General features: G+C 59.1%; 1 protein-coding gene across 4 annotated transcripts in view; it reads left to right on the top strand.

The window, feature by feature from the left end:
* Positions 1-21347, top strand: part of ZMIZ1 (zinc finger MIZ-type containing 1) — a 230984-nt gene that overhangs the window by 113010 nt on the left and 96627 nt on the right. For all 4 annotated transcript variants that reach the window (XM_041748268.1, XM_041748269.1, XM_041748266.1 and 1 more), the window contains exons 5-6: positions 10215-10323; positions 16062-16175. In XM_041748268.1, the coding sequence (XP_041604202.1) occupies positions 10264-10323; positions 16062-16175 (174 nt within the window). In that variant the 5' untranslated portion in view covers positions 10215-10263. The remainder of the gene's footprint in view (positions 1-10214; positions 10324-16061; positions 16176-21347) is intronic.

Raw genomic sequence — 21347 nt, 5'->3', positions numbered from 1 at the left:
TCCATGAGCTCGGGCTGTGCCGAGTGCTGGCTGTTCCCTGACTCGGTGAACACAGCAGCCCCCGAGGACAGACACTGGTAGGACTGCTTCCTTTTTACAGATGGGGAGCCTGAGGCACAGAGAGGGTAGCATTTTGCCACATGTCACAGAAGCTGGCCAGTGGCAGAGCCAGAATTTGAACCCAGGCAGCCTGCTGACCTTGACGGCTAAGCTCTCCCGCCCATGTTAAGATGTGGTGACATGGGCCAGGAGGAGGCTGCGACGCCAGTGCTCTTTAAACTGTGGAGCGGTGTACACAACGAGAGTGTGTGTGTCAGCGTGCGGCTTTGGAACACCTAGTGTGAATTTTGTCTCTTAGCAGACATCCAGGAAACGTGTTTTCAGGTTGCCCTGTGGGATGCCCGGTTTGTGCCTGGAGGGTTCCGGGCCCCCACTCCCCAAGCACAGATCAGATGGCAGGCACCAGACCCAGCCGACTCGCCCCCTGCTCTGCAGGCCTTCTGGGGAGTGGGCACACTTGTGGGGTCGGTGTGCCAGCCGCAGGCCAGCTGGGATGCCGAGAATCTCTGCATGGAGCATGGTGCTTCTGCAGGGACAGCACAGGTGCCAGTGGGGGAGGAGCCCCTGCTCCCCCAGCAGGCCCCCATTTGAGCCTGCTCTGGCCACAGCGAGGGCCTGTGTCTGCAGGGGGTGCCTAGACGTGGTGAGGGGCAGAGAGAGTCGAGCTCAGGGCAGCTAGGGCTGCTGAGGCCTGGGTGTGAGCTCTGGCCCCACCTCTGACCCAGAGTGGGGTCCTCAGCGCTCTGCTTCAACTCCACTCCCACCTCTACCCCTTCTGTGGGCCTGTTTCTTCATGTGTAAATGTTAGGATAGGCCTTGGGGCCCCCGGGTGGCTCAGCGGTTGAGAGTCTGCCTTCGGCTCAGGTCATGACCCTGGAGTCCTGGGATCGAGTTCCACATTGGGTTCCCTGCATGGAGCCTGCTTCTCCCTCTGCCTTTGTCTCTGCCTCTCTCTCTGTGTCACTCATGATTACATAAATAAAATCTTAAAAAAAAAAAAAAAAACTATAGGCCTGAACAGATGCCCAGATCGTTTCTAGATTGAAGGACTATTTGGGTTTTTTTAATCATCTACCAATTTAAGTACAAATAAGTATCTGCTTTCTGATTCCTTTCCCTAACTTCTTATTTCTTAAGAAATTAAAAAATATATATATCTGACCATCCCTAGCAACTGAGTAAAGGAGAAGGCACACACAGTTAGTAAACGTAAAAGCCTGAGCGGTGGAAAAACTGTCCTGGGTCGGCCACACTTCCCTGGGTGACTGGATAGAAAGGCCCCATCCGGGATCCCTGGGTGGCGCAGCGGTTTGGCGCCTGCCTTTGGCCCAGGGCGCGATCCTGGAGACCCGGGATCGAATCCCACATCGGGCTCCCTGTGTATGGAGCCTGCTTCTCCCTCTGCCTGTGTCTCTGCCTCTCTCTCTCTGTGTGACTATCATAAGTAAAAAAATAAAATAAAATAAAGTGCTTTAAAAAAAAAAAAAAAAAGAAAGAAAGGCCCCATCCATTTTGAGCCTTCATTTTCTCATCTGCAAAATGGTTCACAAGCTGCTGCGAAGCTGCGGCTAGAGGGTTGCTTAAAACATGGTTGGCTCGCCCGAGTGGTCCGTTTGTGGTCTCTGAGCTCCAAAAGAGCCTGGCTGTGACTTCCAGTTTAGGGGAAAGGGAACAGAGTCAGAAGCTGAGCGGTCTGGGTGCAGATTTCTGCCCCTGCCTCGCTGGGGTAGCGACGCCAGGCTAGGCCCTCCTTGGCCAGGCCTGGTCACTCTCCTTTCAAAGACAGGGCTGCCCGGAAGTTCTCTTCTCACGTGTCGGTGCCGGGTGGTTCAGCAGGCCGGGCAGAGGGGTGTGCGAGGATTGGCTGCCACGCCTGGGTTCGATGGGAAGAGTACTGGTGACTGGCTGTGCCTGCCGTGGGCATGGGGGGGTGCAGTCTCATCCGGCCCCGCCCTGTGGTCCTTCATGGCTCATCTCGTCTGCCTGGCTCTCCTTGGACCATGTCTGGAGCTCCTGCAAAATAGCAGGCCGGTGGTTCTGGAGCCTGGAGGAGCTGGGGTAGAGAGAGGGCGGTGGAGAACGTCTCTGTGTCTCTAGAGCCAGAACCGTAAGAACATCTGCATGGTGTTTACAGCCTTCTAGAGGGCTCCGGCTGGCGATCGGGGGGTCCTGGCCCCATCTCCCGCTGCATCCCGCCCCCTGCCCTTAAAGGGCCTTCAGAGGCCTGTCCTCGTGCTTCCGTGTCCCTACCTCATGGCATCTGAGCCTTCAGGGTTGCCAGCAAGAGCCTCAGGACGGAGCCAGGTGAAGGCCTCTGCGTGAGCACCACTGTCCTGGGGCAGGATTGTGACCCAGCCTCAGTCGTGACCCCCTGGATCCGCACTGCCGTCGGCCCTCCTCAGGGACCCTCCTCACACGCAGGGCATTCAGGGCCAGGGAAGGAAATGTCTTCTAGAGGAAGGCCTGGCACGACCCCATGGAGGGCGTGATGCAGTAAAACATCACGGGGATTGTTATCAGAGCAGGGTTCGAGGCCTGGCACGGCTGCCCTCTCAGTAGCACGACCTCGAGCAGGCCCTGGGGCCTCTTGGAGCGCCAGCGTCTTCGTGGTGGCACTGCTCCCCGGAACACCTCAGCAGGTGGGGGATTCTGGGGCGCACGAGAATCGAATGACGTCCATGTCCACGTCCACATCGGTGCTCACTTAGGTTCTCTTCCCACCCTGAGCAGACAAAGAGCAGAGGCAGCGTGGCCCCGGGGAAGGGGGCGGGTGGCAGAGAAAACCCAGTGACCCTGTCCAGGATTGGATCTGGCCTTCCCTTGCCTTTCGGGGAGAGAAGCTGTCGGAGCAAGTTCAGCCTGAGGTCGTGGGTTTGGAGTGTGAGGGGGGGTGGGCAGGAGGGTCTGGGCGTCATCATAGCCCCAGGGGGACGGGGCACACCCAGTGCAGCTGGGATTCCCAGCACACTGTGGGCTGGGACACTGGGCTGGCACTTTTATCAGGGCCGTACTGACACATGTTCTCCCAAGGCAGAGAGCCTTCCCTCTGGATCAGCATTTGGGTTCCAGAACAGGCTGTCAGGCAGCCCTGCAGGGCCAGCCCTCAGGAAGCTCTGCGCTAGAACACCCGGGGGCACATCATGTCGTCCCACCCCCCCACTGGCCGTGGGTGTTCCTGCTGACGAGGGTGGGTGCTCAGAGGTTGGGTCATGGGGAGAAGCGGGTCCACCCTTCCAGAAGCTTCGAGTGCCGAGCCAGAGCATCTGACTGTGCGGCCAGGAGGCTGGAGCCGCGTCGAGTCTTGGCATGGGGGCACTCCCGGGCTTAGGGAGGGAGGAACTGGGTTTGGAAGAGCTGCTGTCCGGATCAGAATTTCCCTTTGCAGAACCCGGTCTCCTAAGTGACTTCCCGTTCTCGGCTCCTCAGCTCCGTGGGGTGGAGAAGGCTGCACCTTCCGGTTTGACAGATGAGAACCCAGGCTCAGGGAGGTACAGTGGCCTCCCACAGCCTCTCAGCCAGGAAGGTCTGACTGTCAGGGCCCACCCCCTATCCGGGGGGCCTCACGCTGGCCCGAGGCAAGGGCCTGCTCCGGCTGCCTGGCCAAGAATGGGAAGCAGCTGGTCCTGCTCAGCTGCCTGGAGCTGCCTCTTCCCTTCCCATCTCCTGTCCCTCTGCCCTCCCCTGGCTTCCCTGAGCTAGGGTGCAGAGTCACTCTCCCCTCACCATCCTTGCTTCCCCACCACCCTCTTTCTCTGCCACCAAGCAGTGTGCCCTGGTGTAGGCTACAAAGGAGGGTAGGAGCCACCTGCTGTGTGACCACAGGCAGCTCCTGCGCCTCTCTGAGCTTCTGCTCCTCACATCAGTCACTTTCATCCCACTTATACTATGTTTAAAATGTTTCTTTAATCCCCTAGGTCTGCACTGCTCCCCCAGTTAACCTCATCCTAAATAATGACATCCACAGACTCACCAGTGATCATTGTTCTAGTCCAAGCGCTTTACTGTGAGTGCGACATGTAAAAGTTGTGCCCGCAGATGACCTAAAACCCTTCTCGTTCCACCAGGGGTACAGGCATCAATCTCTGGGATGCTTGGACTGGGTTAATGGGAGTCTCCCTGAGGCCAGAGTTCCTCTGATTAGGGCCAAGTCATTAGGTTTTCAGCTCTTGCCACCGTGGGTCATGTGTATGTCCGTCCATCCATCTAATGAGCATTGCTGAGCACCTGCTGGGTACCCGGGCCCACACTAGGGTCTGGGGATCCCTAACTGGAAAATAGCCCAGCTGATGGGGGAGACAGATACCAGGACAGACTACTGGTCTAGTACCACCAAGATGGTGCATGACTGGGACACTGGGGGGCCAGTCACTGGAAGTGACTGGTTCTGCCGGGGGAGACCAACAAAGGAGGTGATGGTTGTACCAGGCTAGGGGTTCTGGGCTGAGGGACAGAGACAAAGGCAGGGAGGTGTGATCTTCAGAGCATGGCCCTGGATGCAGGGAGCAGCCCCAGGTGGAACCCATGGGAGGCCAAGGAGGACCTCGGCTGACACTGTCGTATACCAGGCTGGCAGGTCACTGCTAAACCCAGGGCCCATGACATCTGCCCTTCTTGAATCTGCCCTCTCTCTGAGAGCTGGTAAAGGAGCTGGCTGGGATGTGCCGCCTGGGCCCTGGGGCTCTCCCACCGGGCTGCGCAGCGGGTGGGCCCCAAACTTGCTGGCCCTGGCAATGTCTTGGAATGCAGCCTCTGCTCCGCGGGCTGTAGGTAAGCGCCATCCCCCCTCCCTGCCCCTGCTGCCAGCACTGCTCGCCCCGGGGGATCTGAGCTGCAGATGTGCATGGTGATTGAATCATTTCTGCACACCACTGCTCACACAGCTCCCCTGGGGACCCCGCCACTTGCCTGTGCAAGCTGTCAGATGTGTGTGTTCAAGTGCATCTGGCCAGCCCTGGAGTGTGTGTGTGTGTGTGTGTGTGCGTGTGTGTGTGTGTACCTGCACTGGCATGTGCAAGAAAAGCACATATATATGTGAGCATGCACGCACATCTACAAATGCCTCTCCCCTGGGGTGCCTGTGAGCTGAGTGTACCAGTTAACTTGTTTGCCCTCAAAACAAAACATCCTGATGGTAGTAGAGCTGATGTTGGCCCACCACCGCAAGGAGCTGCCTCCAGGGCTTCAGCACCCCACATTTCTGTGGGGCCGCTAAGAGCACCCCGCTCCCCGTTTCCAGGGAGGAAACTGCTAAGGGCCATGATGCTTTCAGGGAGCCAGCCAGATGGGTGCCGGGCCCACTCAGCCCTTGCCTCCATTTGTGCTGCCCTCTCTCGACCTCTGCTCCCCCTGCCCATCCTGCCACACAGGGCGTGGGACCAGGGGGTCCCCGGTATCCTTCCCATTCTTAACATTCTGATTCTGAGCAGCCATGTGTGCAGAAGAGCAGGTGCCTTCTGTGCTAGGTCCCGCCAGAGCCAACTCAGCCAGCGCTCTGCTGGAGGGGCGGGGGGGAGCATAATGCAGGAGCTTGGCCCTCCCAGACTTACCTGAGTCAGGAGACCACACTGACTCAGGTGTCACTAGCAGAGAACACCGAGGCGGCGTTAGGCCAGGAGGGGGTGGTGGTGCCTGCCACCCTGGGCTCCCCCAGACCAGAGCCTCTGCTCCCCAGAGTTGCCGGGGCTGCCGTGGGACAGACAGGTTTCGTAGTTTGAAGTCAGGCTTTCTGCCCTTGTTGAGATAGTTTTCCATCGAGCTGGAGCTAGAATCCTAAGGTCGTTGGCATTTGAAGGGCTGCCCGAGGCGGCCTTGTTCCACAGGTAGGAGAACTGAGGCCTGATGGGAAAGTCTCCGAGCAGGTGCCCCGGACTCCGCAGGCTGACTGGCTGTCCTCGCCCGGGCACGGGGCTGCTCAGACCAGGAGGGAGGGCCGGGGGCCTGGCTGCCTGAGCCCACACCCCACCCAGGGCCGGCCGGGCCGCGGGGAAGGGCCCAGGCCGTGGGTGCACCTGGGGCCAGGCCGCCTCCAGCTGGGAGGGCTCGCAGCCACTTGTGAAGGCTTCCAGAAGCCCCAGGGCCCGGAGGGACCCGGCGGCCCAGCCCTGCTCCCGCGGCGGACGGCGACCTCTGCTGGCCGCCGAGCGTGCCTCCTGCCCCGGGAGGGCCTTGCAGCTGGAGGAGTTTGGAGGGGCTGTGTGGCAGGAGGGGACTTGTCCTTGGGCCCAGACACAGCCCTGACGGGGAGCTTTCTGAAGGCTCTGACGTCCAGTGCGGGAGGAGCGGAAAGAAAATCACACCAATGGTTAGAAAGGCAGAAGGTTTGACTCTCAGCCCAACACCGTCCCAGCTGTGTGACCCCGGGCAGCTGCTTCCCCCTCTCCGAGCCTCGTAAGATTCAGTAAATTAGCAGTGCAGGCAATCAGGCCTGCCGCCTAAACACGGCAGGTACAGGACAAATGGAAGATTCCAGACTGCCCCACCAAGAGCTGCCCCTCCCCTCACCCAGCACCCTTCCAAGCCTTCACCCTTTTTCTCTGGGGGCTGGAGCTGCCAACTCCATCCATTCCTGGTATTAGTAACCAAAATTTTCCACTGATCTCAATGGTTTAAAAGTGTCACCTCACCTGTGAGTGTCTCCTTAGTCAGCTGCACATTTTGTTCTTCTATAGGTTAAGACGTATAGGACATGCAGTTGTTCCCGTGACCTGTGATATCTTTCCTGCTAGCTGCCACCCACCTCTGGGTCTTCCCAGTATTCCAGGCCCAGGCTGGGGCGTGGGGCGGGGGAGGCACTCAGCAGAAAGAACCGCCTCCGGGTGCCTCCGGGTGCGAAGGGGGCTGCTGGGGTTGATCTAGGTTCCTGATGTCTGCCTCGGGCTTCCCAAAGTGGACCGAGTGCCCCCTAGGTTTCCAGAAACCATCTGTCAGTCAGTCACTCAACAAACATTGACTCAAGGCTCCACTAGGTCTCTGACCCTAGATAAAAATGCTGCGTCGGTCCTGGGAAAAGTCTACTTAGGGTCTTGTAAGGCCACCTAATCCCCACTTACCATCCTGCTCTACAAATGGGGAATCCAAGGCCTAGAAAGCCAGAGAGGTGGGCTCAAAATGCCTACGTGTGGGGACGCTCAGGGGGGACTCGCTGCACAGCAGGGCCCTAAGGAGAGAGCCCCACCGCGCAGGTTTCTAACCCTCTGGTACTTAGCTTCATCAACAGCGCCCCCTGCTGGCCCCTGGGCACCACGATTTGTCCCCGGCCCCAGGAGCCCTTGAGGAGCCTGGCTGGAGCCAGGCTGGAGCCAGGCTGGCTGGGACGCTACAAGGAAACTCGGGAAGAGAAACTCAGCCCCTGCCTGGGGGGCCCACAGAGGTCGCGAGGGCAGTGACACTTCTCCCATGACACATACCCTACACACCTGTGGGCAGCAATCTCCAGTGGGGACTCCCGGCCCCTCCCCACCCGCTGCCCCAAAGCTTAGGTTGTAATGGGAAAGCCAAGATTCTAGAGCTGGCTGTGACTAAAGCCCCTGGGCCTCAGTGTCCTCATTTGCAAAATGGGGATATAGGAACGATGTCTGGCCTATGGCAGGCGCTTGGACCGACACCCGTCTTACAGGAGGAGCTCAACAAATAGTCCCCGGACTGGGCCATATGGAGTGAATACTAGCTTGGATGAGGAATGCCTTGAACGTACAAGAATGATTTCATTTTAATCTCTGCATGGCTCATAGCTGTGGCATAGGATCCAGCATGCTTCAGACATTGCGCGAGGTATTTGAGTCAGTAGGAAGGATGCACACGTGGGCACGTGGAGACGAGAGGTGTCTGGATGAATGCATAGATAAGTGGATGGATGGACAGATGGACAGACAGGCATCTAGATGAATAAGTGATGGATGGGGAAGTTGGCTCTTGAGGTGTATAAATGTGTGATAGGTGAGGGGTGAATGGAGGGATGTTGGAGGGCAGAAAAAAAATAAATGGGAGGCACTACCCCTACTTTCACCTTTTTGTGGGAGAGCTCCAAGGGTGAGTGAACCCAGAAAGCATTTATCAAAAGTACGAATGCCCAAATGACCCAGAAATGCCACTTCGAAGAATACGTTCTCTAGATGGATTCACACATGCGACCGATTTAAGAGGTGACCCTGCAACACTGTTTGGAGTGTTGCAACACTGCGTTTGGAGACGGCCTCAGGCTTCATCACTTGGTGTGGAGCGTGAGCCCTCTGAGCAGAAGGGCCTCCTCATCCGGGGCCTCGGGCCTTAGAGAAGCACCTGGCAGGGGTGGACATTCAGAATTTAGTTGGATAAATGATTCATCAGTACCTTGGAATACTGTGCAACCATTTAAAAATAAGAAGGCTCTTTATACCTCGGTGTGGAATAAACTTTGAGATATGATTAAGAGGGAGAAAAGCAAGGTCCAAGTACTGCGTATGGAAGGCTGTCGTTTTATGTGTTTTTGTAAGGGGTGGCAAGGGATAGTACCCATAGATCTTCACTTCTCTAAGATGAGACAACCCCCCCCCCCCCAGGAGACTGGTTAACACCAGTCCTCCCAGGAAGGCCACCTGGGGGCTGGGGACAGGGCCAGCACTTCACTGATTTGTGAACCGTGCAAAAGAGTTGCTTTTTCAAGTACAAATGAACAATACGAAGGGCTTTGAAGGAGCTGTAGTCGGGAGCTTCCTGGAAGTATGGCCAGGACTTTCTTCCCAAGGTCGAGGTCGGGCCTGGGCTTGCTCTGCTGGTCGTTCCTCAGCCAGGGTGCTCAGGCTGGGGGCAGAGAGCTAGGACGCGGAAGCAGACAGGCTCCTACTAGCCGTGGGGCCGTGGCGGATCTCAGATCTCAGACCTGTTAAATGGAGATAATTCTGTAAAATGGAGATAATTCTAGTCTTGCAAAATGGGCATGAAGAGTGAAGGAGAGAGTGCAAGGGCCCAGCACACAGAAAATGCCTGGTAAATGGGACCTTGGTTGACACGGCAGGAGGTGAGGGGCGTTCGAGGGGGGTGGGGGGTGCTTCTGTCCAGCATTCTGTGACTGTAGCCTGACATGCCCACTGGGTTGCAGGAGAGCAGACCCAGAGGCCCTGGGCAGACTTCGGCTTTGGCCCAAGGACCTGGACCACAGAGTAGTGGGTAGACTCTCTCCTCTGTCTCCCAACTTCCTCTCGCTCTTTTTTCTCTCTCTCTCTCTCCTCCTCTGCCTTTGCCATTATGGCCTCTCCAGAGAGACCTGGGGACTCTGGGGGCTTTCTGGCGCTGCAGGGGCTTCCTCCACTTAGTTTCACCACCCGGAAGGAAGTCACACTCATGTTTAAAGCTCCTGAGGCCCACAGCTGTTCAGGAAGTGCGCCTGGGGGCCAGGACATGCATGTACCCTGCCCACTGAGCCACGAGCTGGCAGTCAGAGCCCTAGTTCCTGGTTTGGGCTCCGATGCTGGCTCCCTGCGCCATCCCAGGTAACTGCTTTCCCCCCTCTGAGCCTCAGTTTTCCTGTCTTGGAAAGGGGGTGATGCTAATTCCTGCCCTTCTTCTTTCCCAGGAAGGGAAAGGGAAGAATGGGATCGTGGTTGGTACCATGCAGAACTCTAAAGCATGGGGGTTCGGGGTGGGGGGATCATGGTACCCATGACAGGGTTCATGCACCGAAACCATGTGTGCAGTGAGGGCCACGTGGGAAGACCCCTACACACGTGCACGCACGCACACTCACACAGAGCCACGGCAGGTGGGCTAAACCCTGAACTGAGAATCTGAAGATGGGGTTGCCATCCCCACCACCACCCCCTGACACACACACACACACACACACACACACACACACACACAGAAATGGGTGTGCCCGAGTGTGCCGTTCCGTGACTTATGGTGGCCATGTATACCCAGTGCTGACGTGAGTCACCCACAGAGAACACCCACCCATGCCCACAGCCCAGATGGGCTTCCCCGTGAGCTGGGCAGCTGTGGCCAGAGTTCCTCCCTCCAGCCAGGGCTGGCTGGGACAGAGGCCACAACAGCTCGTGAGGGGCCCTGGAACCTGCTGGGAGCCACCGGGGCCAGCATGTCCATGTTGGGGCCGGAGGGTGGCTGTGAGGCTGTCGGTGCAGTGCAACCCCGGTGACGCCCGCTCTCCTCTGTCTTCACAGGCTGGACAACGTTCATGGCTCTCGGGTAGAACCCAGTGAAACGGCCAGAATGAATTCTATGGACAGGCACATCCAACAGACCAATGACCGCCTACAGTGCATCAAGCAGGTGGGTGTGTGGCCAGTGCTGTGGAGCTGGGCCTCTTGGGCGCTGGGTGGAGGTGATGACAAGCCAGGGCTGACTGCCCGGGTCTCCCTGACCACCGTGTGAGAACGTTGCTGGCGTAGACTGGCCTGACTCTGACATCACACACCAGGGTTCCTGTGCCAGCTCCACCCTGTCCCTCCCCTTCCCTTTGGGGCCAGCGTCATGCCCTCTCTGGGCTCCGCTGTGCCATCTGGGCTGTTGTGAAGATGTAGTGAAGTGCTCAGGCTCCTTCCCAGACCTAAGCCCCCTGCCCCTGTGCTCCAGGGTTTCTCTATAAAGAAACAGAAGAAAGTTCTGGAAAATAGATCATCTTACAAGGAAGGAAACTGAGGCATGGGGAAGGGAAGGGAGTCAGCTAAAGTCACGGCCCAGCCTCACTCGTGCTGGGAGGGCTCTCCTCCCCGAGGACGACCGCTCCCACCGATGCTCAAGAGGCAATGTGCCTACCAGCATCCTGTGGAGGGGGGGCGGGGCGTCCAGGTGGGCTCGGAGCCCCCTCCCCCTCCCCCAGCTTTAAGGATCCTGGTGGAGCCCGGGCTGGCGGGCGCCCCCCAGTGTTGACCAGGGGTGGCGCGCTGTCCCCTGGGCACAGCCTTCTTGCAGCCTTGCAGTGTCTGTGCAGACTTCCTGAGTGTTATTTTTCTCCAGGAAGGAGCAATATGGTAGGAGGGGCACGGACTTTGACGCCAGAGAGACCTGGGCACACACCCTCATTCCCCCATGTGCCCACAGTGTGGTCTCAGGCCTGTCCCTTTGTGTCTCTGAGCCTGTTTCCCCAGCTGTTACATGGGTCCGGGCTGTCCCAGGGCAGCAGGGGCTGTTGTCCTCCATGTCTCAGCAGCAGACAGGCAAGCACCGGGGTGAGGCCCCTGGCTTAGGTGGCTTAGTGAGACGTTCTGGTCCCTGGCCCCTGTCGCCTGCCCTCCCTGAGCCCACCCTGAGGCCCGGCAGAGCTGAGGCCCGTCCTCGGGAACGAGGGCGCATGTCCTCTCATAAGCATCAAGCAGAGCTCCCTCGGAAGCCCGGGCAGGGTCTGAGAGGAAATTGGAGAAGACTTGTTACAGATTGAACTCAGCCCCAACAGCTCCCCCAAACGCCAATTATGCCTCTGCTCACGGTCACGGAATAGAAGCCAGACGGTGGCTCCCTCCAGCCCCGTGCTCACCGCCGCTGCCTCCTCCTCCTCCTCCTCCAGGCTCTGCAGAGCTTCTCCTGGCCCTGAAGGATCCGCTCCCAGTGGCCCCCATCCCCCCCCATGGTACAGGTGCACCGCCCTGCGTGAGCCCGTCCTGACACCAGGCACGCGGCTCCCTCTGAGGTCTGCTCATGACCTGACCTTTCTCCCAGGCCTGCCTCTGCACCCCTAGACATCAGGGCACCCTCTGCGCCCTCGAAGCATAGCCACAGAGCTCAGATTTACCAGTCAGCCAGTCTGCACCTCATTCCACCACTTGCTAGCTCCCTGACTCTGATGACGTTGCCCCTTCACCCCACTCGGTCTGTAGAATGGCATCAGAGTAGACTCCCGGCCTGCGTGGGCCAGGGCAGCTGGAAGCCCAGGGATCTCAGCCGCCTCCCCGGGCCCGCCCATAGCACACGCGCATGAGCATGTGTGAGCACATGGATGTACGCTGGAGCCTGACCCCAGAGCACTTGCAAGGGTCCCCACCCCCACCCCCGAGCCATCCAGAGCTCCCTACACCCCCCACATCCCCCTCCACACCTCCGGTCAGACACAGCCCAGCACTTAACGTCTGTCTGCTCCACGGCTGCCCCAGAGGGCGGCGCGTCTGGCTGAAGACTGTTGATTCTCAGACGTCCTCTATCCTAATCAGAAGAGAAAGGCGAGCAGGTCTGCGTGCTCTGAGGATGACAGATGTGCTGGCTGTGCCTAGCTCTGGCTGGTGGGTCTGTGGCTCCCGGGGGGAGCTGTGCAGCCTCAGACTCCCAGGCCTGCCTCACTTCCACGGCACAGGTTCCCCCACCCCACCTCACCCCACCCTGGTTCTAGCTATTGCTCACACTTGCCTTCCCCCAAGCACCCTGCTGCCTCTCCTCCCTCCAGGTCTCGGGCTCCACTGCCTTTCCCTGCTCTCCACCCCGGGTACTGGAAGAACCAATGCCCTCTCTACAATGCGCCCCACCCAGCGGTCATAGACACGTCTGGGCTGCATGTGCAAAGCCACACACATGGGCTAATTCCTGCACAGCGACCTCCCCCAGCCCCACGGGCCCTTCTGAGCACCTGCACCACCCATCTCTGAGCCCCACTGCTTCCTGGGCACCCAGCTGCCTCACCCATCTGCTCTTTCGCCTTTGAGACACAGGCCCTGTGGGGCACATATCAGGCCTCCCACCAGGCTGAGTTCCATGGGGGCAGAGGATGTGCTGTATTCATCTCAAAGTCAGCAGAGCCTAACACAGCGCCCAGGCCAGGGCCCACATGAGTTGAGGGAGAGCAGGGATGAACTGATCGATGGATAGCTAAGGGAATGAGTGGAAGGGTGGATGGATAGACACAGGGATGGGCAGTCAGGCAGGTAGATACAGATGATGGATGGATACATGGATGGATGAATGGATGGACAGGAGGTTGGATAACTTCTGGATGGATAGATAGGTAGGTAGGTAGGTAGATGAATGGATGGATGGGAAATGAATAAAGTAGCGAATGGTCGAATGGGTAGATGGGCAAGAGGATGGATGGATGGACTGATTCATTTTTGGATGGATGGACAGGTTGTTTGATTCACAGATGAACTAATCAGAAGATGCATTCATCACTTGGTCTGGGTAGCCAATCCAACAGGTCTGGGCTCTGGTGTCCCCTAATCCCCCCGCAACAGACTCAGTGGCCAGTGGATATAGCCCAGATCTTCTTCGGAATTGTGGAGATAGGCAGACGGTCTAGTGGGAGGTGAGGCATTAGTACCCAGTCATGGCCACACCCAGGGAGGCTTCTGCCTATGATTCAAACCTGTGCTCCTGTCCCCAGACCATCAAAGGCTGGCCAAGCTCCCCGCACCCAGCCCTGGCCACTCCACATGCCAGTAGGGACCTGTTCTGAAGCGGCCAGGTTGCCGGCCTCCACCGCAGGGGGACCGTCCTTTGGCCAGTTAACTGCTCACCAACCGTTTCTGCGTGGGCCTGGCCTTGTGCCAGCCTTACGAGTTCCAGAGGTGAACGGGGCACTATTTCTTCTCTCAAGAGGCTCATGGGAAGAAGGAACTGTGCAGAGGTCAGAGCAGTAGCAGTCTGGACCTGGCACCTACTCCATAATGGGGATGTCATCATTTAAATTGCTCCTACACCGTGGAGCAGCCCTGCGGGCTGTCACTGCCGCATCTTACCGATGAGGGGTCCCCAGGAACCCGCCCAGGCCCGTGTGGCTCAGTGGCTGAGATAGAGTCGGATCCAGGTCACGTATTGCTGCGCAGTCCAGTGACCTCATGGTCAAAAGAGAAACAGAAGCACAGAGAGGGGAGGGGCTGGGCCAAGGCCACAGAGCCGCTGAGCAGGATGCCTGTGTTCTTTCTGCCAATGAGTCGCGCCCACCAGTGACCACCCAGAGCCCAAGCCGAAGGCCGCCTGGGCTGGCTGGCCTTGCAAGGGTGGAGAGGCATGGAGGTGGGCTGGGCGTGCTACGGAAGGCTGCGTGCTCACGGGCCAGAACAAAACTGGGCCCCCGAGACCGGCCTCAGAAGCCATTTGTGAGCCTAGAGCCCCAAGCAGGGTGCCGAGGGTGAGGGTGCTACGGGCAGGCAGCTCCGAGAGCAGCATGTGGTGGCTGCTGACCCTGCTAATTGGGTGTGACATCACGTAAATAAACGGAATAACTCAGTTAGCCCAGAGAGGCTGCTGGGCAGGGAATTAGCCGATTTGCATGGCTTTGCGCATGGAGCCCGATGGCCACCCGCAGCCTCGGAAAGGGCACAGGTTAGGGAGCGAGCACAGGAGGCCCAGGCGAGGACCCCCGCTGCCCTCGCAGGGGCCCCTTTCCTCCGTGTCTCCACATCAAGTGCGGGAGCTCTGCCTCCGCAGAAGGAGCGAGTGTGAGCCAGGGCCGAGGGCTGCCGAGCGCAGCTGCGCTTCCAGGGGAGCCTCCGGGAGCACAAGTCAGGGCCAAGGGCAGCCCCACTTGGGAGCACCCCATGCACCAGACGCCCACCAGGGCCACATGAGCCTCACCTCTAACCCTCCCCGGCCCCGTGACCTCGCCCTCTTCTCCCCTCCGCGGCTCCCTCCCCCAGGGGCACCCTGTTCTAATTCACTTCCCTGCCTTCCATCCATTTTTAAATCTTTCCTGCGTGAACCACGTTGTAAGAATTGTCACAAAACCCTACACGGAAGAAATAAAAATCCCCACCCGCAAGCTGTGATCTGTCATCCCCCTTTTACAGATGGGACGACTGAGGTTCGGGAAGGCGAGGGACTGCCGTGGGTCCGCAGCTAGCAGGGGGTGAAGGCAGAGGGAGCCCCCAGGGCCCTGGCCTCCCGGAGCTCCCACTGCACATTCTGTTCCTTCCCAGTGCTGAGACCTGGCAGCTGCTAAGTCCCCTCCCGGCCTTGGCTCCAAGGCAGAGTGAGCCGTGGGCTGGGATAAAGTGGCCGCCCAGGGGAAGTGCTTGTGTCTCCTGGCACCAAGGCAACAGGGCCTTAGACAGTCCCACCATCCCCCTTGCAGTTGGCTTATGCTCCGACCCTTGCAGACACACCTTAGGTGTCCCGCTGGAGGACCTACAGGCGGTGACACCATTGCTGGAATCCCAGCTCTGCCCCTCACCTGCTGTGTGACCCTGTGCCAGTCGCTTGTCTTCTGGGCTAGGGCCCGACTCAGCGGGGCCTGGGAAGACCTGGGCAGGTGTCAGAGAATGAAGCCACCCCGCCAACCCCAGCAGCCCTGTGGCCTGGGTCTGAAGCAGGATCTAGAGGCCTTGGCACCAAGATTCAGTCTCTGTCGACTCAGATGCCCTGACATCTGGGGCGTGGGGGTGGGGGGGCTTGAGCTCAGGCATGGACCCCTCCCAACACTGCCAGCAGTGTTGAGCCTGGCCAGACTGGGCCTGGGAAATGCGGTTTTGGGGAGCTAAGCCACGTACACCAGACCCCGGTGTGAGAATCTCGGGGACGCAGCGTGCTTGTAGTTTAACTCCCCGGCTGGGTTTGGGCCCAGAGACCTCTGTCTGACCCACCTGACCCCCGCCCTATTTGGCCATGGCAAAGCTTCCCCTGAAGCCAGAGCTGGTGGACGTCCAGACCTGGGCGGTGTGGCGGTGGTGGTGGTGGTGGTTAGGGGGAGAGGGCCTCATCAAGAAGGAATTTCCAGGGCTAGCCTGTCCTGGCTCGGGGAGAGCCAGCCCCCAAGTATGGGGGCCACCAACCACCCTCCTGAGCCCTACAGAGGTTACCTGCCCCCTCTGCCACATCCAGAAATCACTACTATAATTGCCTTTCTCTATACCTTGATTTTCCTGTCTTTGCAGTGGGGCTACTAATCCCCATCCTGCAGGAATCGAGTGGGATGGATGCACAGAGAAAATGAATGACAGGTTGTTTGAGAAGGATCCTTCATCCCGGCCCACTCCTTTCTTTGAGTGTCATCCCCGGGGAGACCTGGGGTTCTTGTGGCCCCACACCCCCATACCACCCTGCCGGCCTCATTGCTGGAGCTTCATGCTGCCTTCTTCCCTCTCCTGCAGCACTTACAGAACCCTGCCAACTTCCACAATGCCGCCACGGAGCTGCTGGACTGGTGTGGAGACCCGCGAGCCTTCCAGCGGCCCTTCGAGCAGAGTCTGATGGGCTGTTTGACGGTGAGTCTGCACCACTCCTCACTACCCCCAACCTGCACTTGCGCCAAGGGAGGATACCCCGGGTGGAGGTGGGGGTCGTGCACTTGTCCAGGTGTCGGAGAGGCCACAGACAACAGAGGATGAGAGATAGAAAGACACCAGTGCTGGAGGGGACAGCCCTTCTGTGTGCACCCCCCTCCAACATATACCTGCAGGGAAACTAGTCTGATGGGGAGACACCATCCTCAGGATGATGTGGGCTCCCCACACTTGATGGGAAGGCACGGGGCCACCGGGGAGCAGTTCCAAGTCTGAGGAGACAAATGTTCCACCATAAACAAAGCAGAGTCATGGAGGGTTTCTAGCCATCCTTTTATGCACTCATTCATTCATGTGGTTGGGCAAACGTCAGTGGAGCTCTTTCTGTAGTTTTCCGTCCTTCTAACCATTTACAGAAGCCTTAATTGAGCTTCTATTATATCCATCCATCCATCCAAATAAACACTGATTGACCCCTCATTTATCACATATGATCCCCTCTGCTAAGTCCTGGGAAACCACAGAAGACTTTGCCAAGCCGGAGTCCCTCTGTAGTGGGGGAGCCCGATGCGGAAAGAGAAGAGGCTGAGAGCACTGTGGGCGAGGGGAAGCAGCACCAAGAAAGGGAAGCGCTGGCTGCTGGGAGGGGGGGCGGCTGGTGACAAACCCAGGGGAGGCGCCCCAGACACCTCCGCAGGAGTTCCCGAGCCGCTGAGCAGCGTGAGCAAGTTCTAGGCACTTGGAACAGCAGGTGCAAAGGCCCAGATGGACAGCAGAACCCAGAGAGCTGATGATCACTCGGCTCGGTTACGAGCCTAGGACACAGGCTGGGCAGAGGCCAGGCCCGGAGCTCGTGGCATGATGGGCCAAGCTCAGAGCTTGCCACCTGACAGCCTCGTGGAAGGAGCTCGCTGCCGGTGACCCCGGCCATGTGACCTGCCTCCATAAGCATGAGGGAGCCTTGGTGGCCAGCGAGGGCATCAGAAGGCCCCGAGTCAGCTCTGAGGAGAACACGGGTACCCCAAGGCTGGGGAGGAGGGCGCCCAGGTTGATGCCCGGCCAGGAAGGAACGATAGGTAAAGTGCGGGGGTACCGTGTTCTCTGAAAAGCTCTGGATAGGAGGGAGGCAAAAGGCCTGGAACAGGAGTGACATTGTCATGGGCCATCATCACAAAGCGCCCCTCTGTGCCTGCCACTGCACCTGGCCCACTACACACTCCTGCTCACCTGAGTCCTCACGCTGCATGAGGCGGGCCCTGCCATCACCCCCATTTTATAGAGGAGGAAGCGGAGGCTTGCTGGGATGGCTTCCCAAGGTCGCACAGCCTGTCAAAAGTGGCCCGTGACCTCTCAGCCTCTAGAGGAAACGCTCCTGGCCAGTCAGGACGTCAGCCAGGGATGCCGCTGAGACCCTCGGGGCTCCTCTGTTTGTCCAAGGCCGATGCCATCTGCTGCCTTGGAACCACCAGGCCAAAGCAGGCGGCTGCCTACACTGCCCCACCCTCCCCATCCTCCAGCCCACTGGGCGCCCCTCCCTCTTCCAGCTCCCTTAATCCTCTTTGCAGGGACCCTGGTTCAGGCTAAGCCCCACAGGCAAGGACAGATGTTACCAGCCTCCCTCCCCCATTTCCACCCCAGCTGCTGACAGCCATAAGTGACGTAGGAGGTGGGGGCCGCACACAAGGTGTGGCCAGACTGGCTGCCACCATCCCCAGCACCCCGCCCCAAGCCTGCCCCTGCCTGGGATATAGGGATTCAGAGCTGAGTCACACTATGGCCCTGGGCAGGCAGGGTGGGCACGGGGCACCAGATGACCGGTAAGCAGGCCTGCCCCAGCCCTCTCATTCACTTACTCAGTTGACAGACGTTCACCGAGGCCCTGTGCTCACAGGTGACCATGCAGACCCTCCCGTGTAAGCACAGCTTACCCCCCCATGTAAGCACAGCGGACCGTCTCCATGTGCGTTCCAGGGGGGACGGGGGAGGCAGACACTGAAGGAGCAAATGAGGACATAAGCCAGCGCCCCTGAGAGGGATGGGGTGCCGGTCAGGAGAACTCTCCCGAGGAGGCGACCCCCAGCTGAGACCGGAATGGCCAGAAGGAGTCAGCCGTGAGAGGGGAGGGTGCTCCTGGCAGAGTGAACTGCTGGCACAAAGGTCCCGAGGCTTGATTTGTTCAAGGAACGGGAGGAAGTCTCAGGGGGCGCCTGGGCGGCTCAGTCAGTTAAGGATCCTTGGCTCAGGTCCTGATATTCACAGCTCAGGAGATGGAGCCCCAGTGTTGGGTTCAGTCTGCTTGGATATTCTCTCTCTCTCTCTCTCTCTGCCCCTTCCCCTGCTTGTGCGTGCCCGCTCTCACTCTCTCTCAAATAAATAAATCGAGAAAGAGAGAAAGGAAGAAGTGTCAGATTCTCAGATGGCTGGAGCATAGGAGGGAGAAGGATACAAGATGAGGTCTAAGAGGGAAGCAGAAAGAAGCCAACGCAGGATGTGATGGTCGAGGGAAAAGAGCTCAGATGTTATATGAAGGGTGATGGGGGGGCCTTGGAGGGTCTTAAGCTGGTGAGTGATAGGATATGATTTATGTGAGGACAGGGGCTCTGAAGGGGAGCATCCTAGAGGATAGGCTAGAGGGATTTGGGAGGTCTTCCTGGAGGAGGGAACCCAGGGAGGAGCCTATAGGATCTGACTAAACAGCCGGGAGGCTGTGGCTTCTGGGGCAGGGACAACGGTGTGGACAGAAGCACAGTACCCGCTCTTCTGGGCCTCTCCTCATCTCCAGACAGCTTGAGCCACACGCTTGGCCTAGTGGTGGGCTTTGACCCCCGCCGCTCTGGCCTGCTGTGTGGCCACAAAGGGGTCTTTGGTTCACCTGCCACAGTTGCAGAGATGTTGCGTTTGACTGTCACTTGGAGCTCAGTGGAGCCAGCAGCAGGGACATGCGAGGCAGGGGGAGGTCACAGTGACCCCCTGCATGCCCAGGGATTCCTGGGCCCTGTCTCCTGGCATCCCTCTGAAGACCCTGCGGGCCAGACAGGGACGGGATCGTCACTTCTGCTTTACAAACGAGAGCTGAGAAAAGGGCAGCAGCCTGCTTGCTACATCCCAGGCTGGTCCTCCTGACCTCCCCCACTCCCCACCGGGCCCTGCTTCAGGTCCTCCTGTCCCCCTGCACATCCTCAGCCCTAGCCATGTCCCATGGGCAGGGAGGGGATGCGGGAGGTCAGAAGTCCCCCGGGGCCTCAGCAGGACAGAGCTGCTGGGCTCCCCCAAACACACGTGCCCCTCCCCATCCAGGTGACAGATCGAGGGGACCCCTGGGAAGAAACGCCTTGGAATTTGGCCTCCTTGCAGGAGAGAAATTAAAAACCACTTAGCCTCAAGCCATAAATGGGCACATTTTTGTCCTACCGGGACCAGGCCCTGGGGTGAAGAGCCGCTAGCAGCCCCCTGCCCCACTTTCCCCTTCAGGCCCTGTGACCCCACAATGCAGTGGTGCAGGGGCCCTGTGGCCTCTCCTGGGGGCTTAGGGTATGGGCCCTGGTCACCAGGTGTTTCCCGACCGAGCTGGCTGCGCCCCCTCTCCGGGTGCCCCCCTCACTAGCTGGCCTCCCCGGGCTCACTCCCTGGGGTCGGGCGAGCTCCATATGCTCAAGGCACAGAGAGGAGGAGGCTGGAGAATGGAAAGGGGGAGCCAGGAAGGAGAGGAACAGAGCCAGCGAGCCTAACACGGCAGTGCCCTCGCGGCTCTCCAGGGAGGACTTCCCCAGAGCCTCAGAGACAGCCTTCAGGGTGTGCACACCGGGCTCCTCGAGCTGGGCACTGGGTCCACGACTCTCGTCTGCACTAGGAGGGCATTTCACAGATAGGGAGACTGAGGCCCAGAGAGGCTAAGTCGCTTGGGTGAGGTACAGCAGCTACAAAGTGCCAGAACAGAACCCCATCTCCGTGCCTGACTCCCAGGCAACAGCAGCAACAGCCACAAGTACCTGCCCACCCCTGCCCCGAGAGGGCTGGCCGAGTGGGGAGAGGGTCTGCCCTGGGGGGCTTCTGTGAGCGCCCCGAGATAGAACTGGGGGGCACGTGGAACTTCCAGGGTTCACACACCCAGCCCCATCCACGGAGGAGGAACCTGAGGCTCAGAGGGGCTGAGGAGCTGGCCTCGGTCGCAGGGTGTAGGTCGGGGTGGGATGACAGTGCGGCCAGCCCGCCTCCAGGTCCCCTGCCATCCTCCGCACGTCACGGGCCGGTCCCCCCTCTAGCGTCTCCAGGACAGCGTGGCCTGTTCCGTGGCCGGGACGCTCACCACTTTTCAAGGCAGCACACTCCCTCGATGGGACTAACTGGACTAACTGGCCGCGTGACCTTGAGCACACGCCCTCTGTCATCTCCGGGCTTCAGTGTCCCCATGGCACAAGGGGCTGGACTCCCTGGCCTGTGGGTGCAGCCCCCTGGGCCCCGGGGTCCAGCGGCAGAGCGGCGGCCAGCAGAGGGCAGCAGCAGTGCTGCCGCCAGCCTTGGAGGAGGAGGGGTCTCCCAAGTCCACCGTCCCCACCGCTGCCAATCAGACCGGCCTCACAACACTGACCTGGGTCCCAGGCTGGGCCAGAGAAGCCGGGGTGTGTACTTAAGGCCCTCGAGGGCCTCGGGGTCCCGCATAGCCACACCTGCGCTGTGCTGACTTTCAGCAAGGCCTTGCCCTCTCTGGGCCTTGGTGAAAGGTGGACATTGCCACTGACCCATGTAAATGCTGGGGCTTGGGATTCGGTGACAAGCAGACATTCCCAGGCCCGCAGGACAGCCCTCAGATCAGCACCACGCCCTTCTTGCACAATTTAGCTAGGTTTTTGGTGTGTGTGTGTGTGTCTGTGTGTGTGTTTCAAACCAGAGCAACAGGATTAGCCAGTATTGGCCAAACAGAGGGACCTTTGCCTTCCTGCCCTCAACACAGAGCCTGAGGGTTCCTCTCCCTGCCAGTTGGGAGTTATGGCCTTAACCCCTTGTGGGCTGTAAAAGAGCCGCTCATGGAAAGAGCCCAGTCTTGGTGGCCTGACTGCTTGGGGCTGCACCCGGGCTCTATCATGGACAAGATGCTTCACCTCTGTCTCATATCTGTACTCAGTTTCCTCATCTGTAAAACTGCCTCCTGGAGCT

This window comes from Vulpes lagopus, chromosome 3 (assembly GCF_018345385.1).
Source record: "Vulpes lagopus strain Blue_001 chromosome 3, ASM1834538v1, whole genome shotgun sequence".
In the NCBI taxonomy this organism is placed as follows: domain Eukaryota; kingdom Metazoa; phylum Chordata; class Mammalia; order Carnivora; family Canidae; genus Vulpes; species Vulpes lagopus.
The sequence above is the reverse complement of the archived record's forward strand: the minus strand, read 5'-3'. Positions and strand labels throughout refer to the sequence as shown.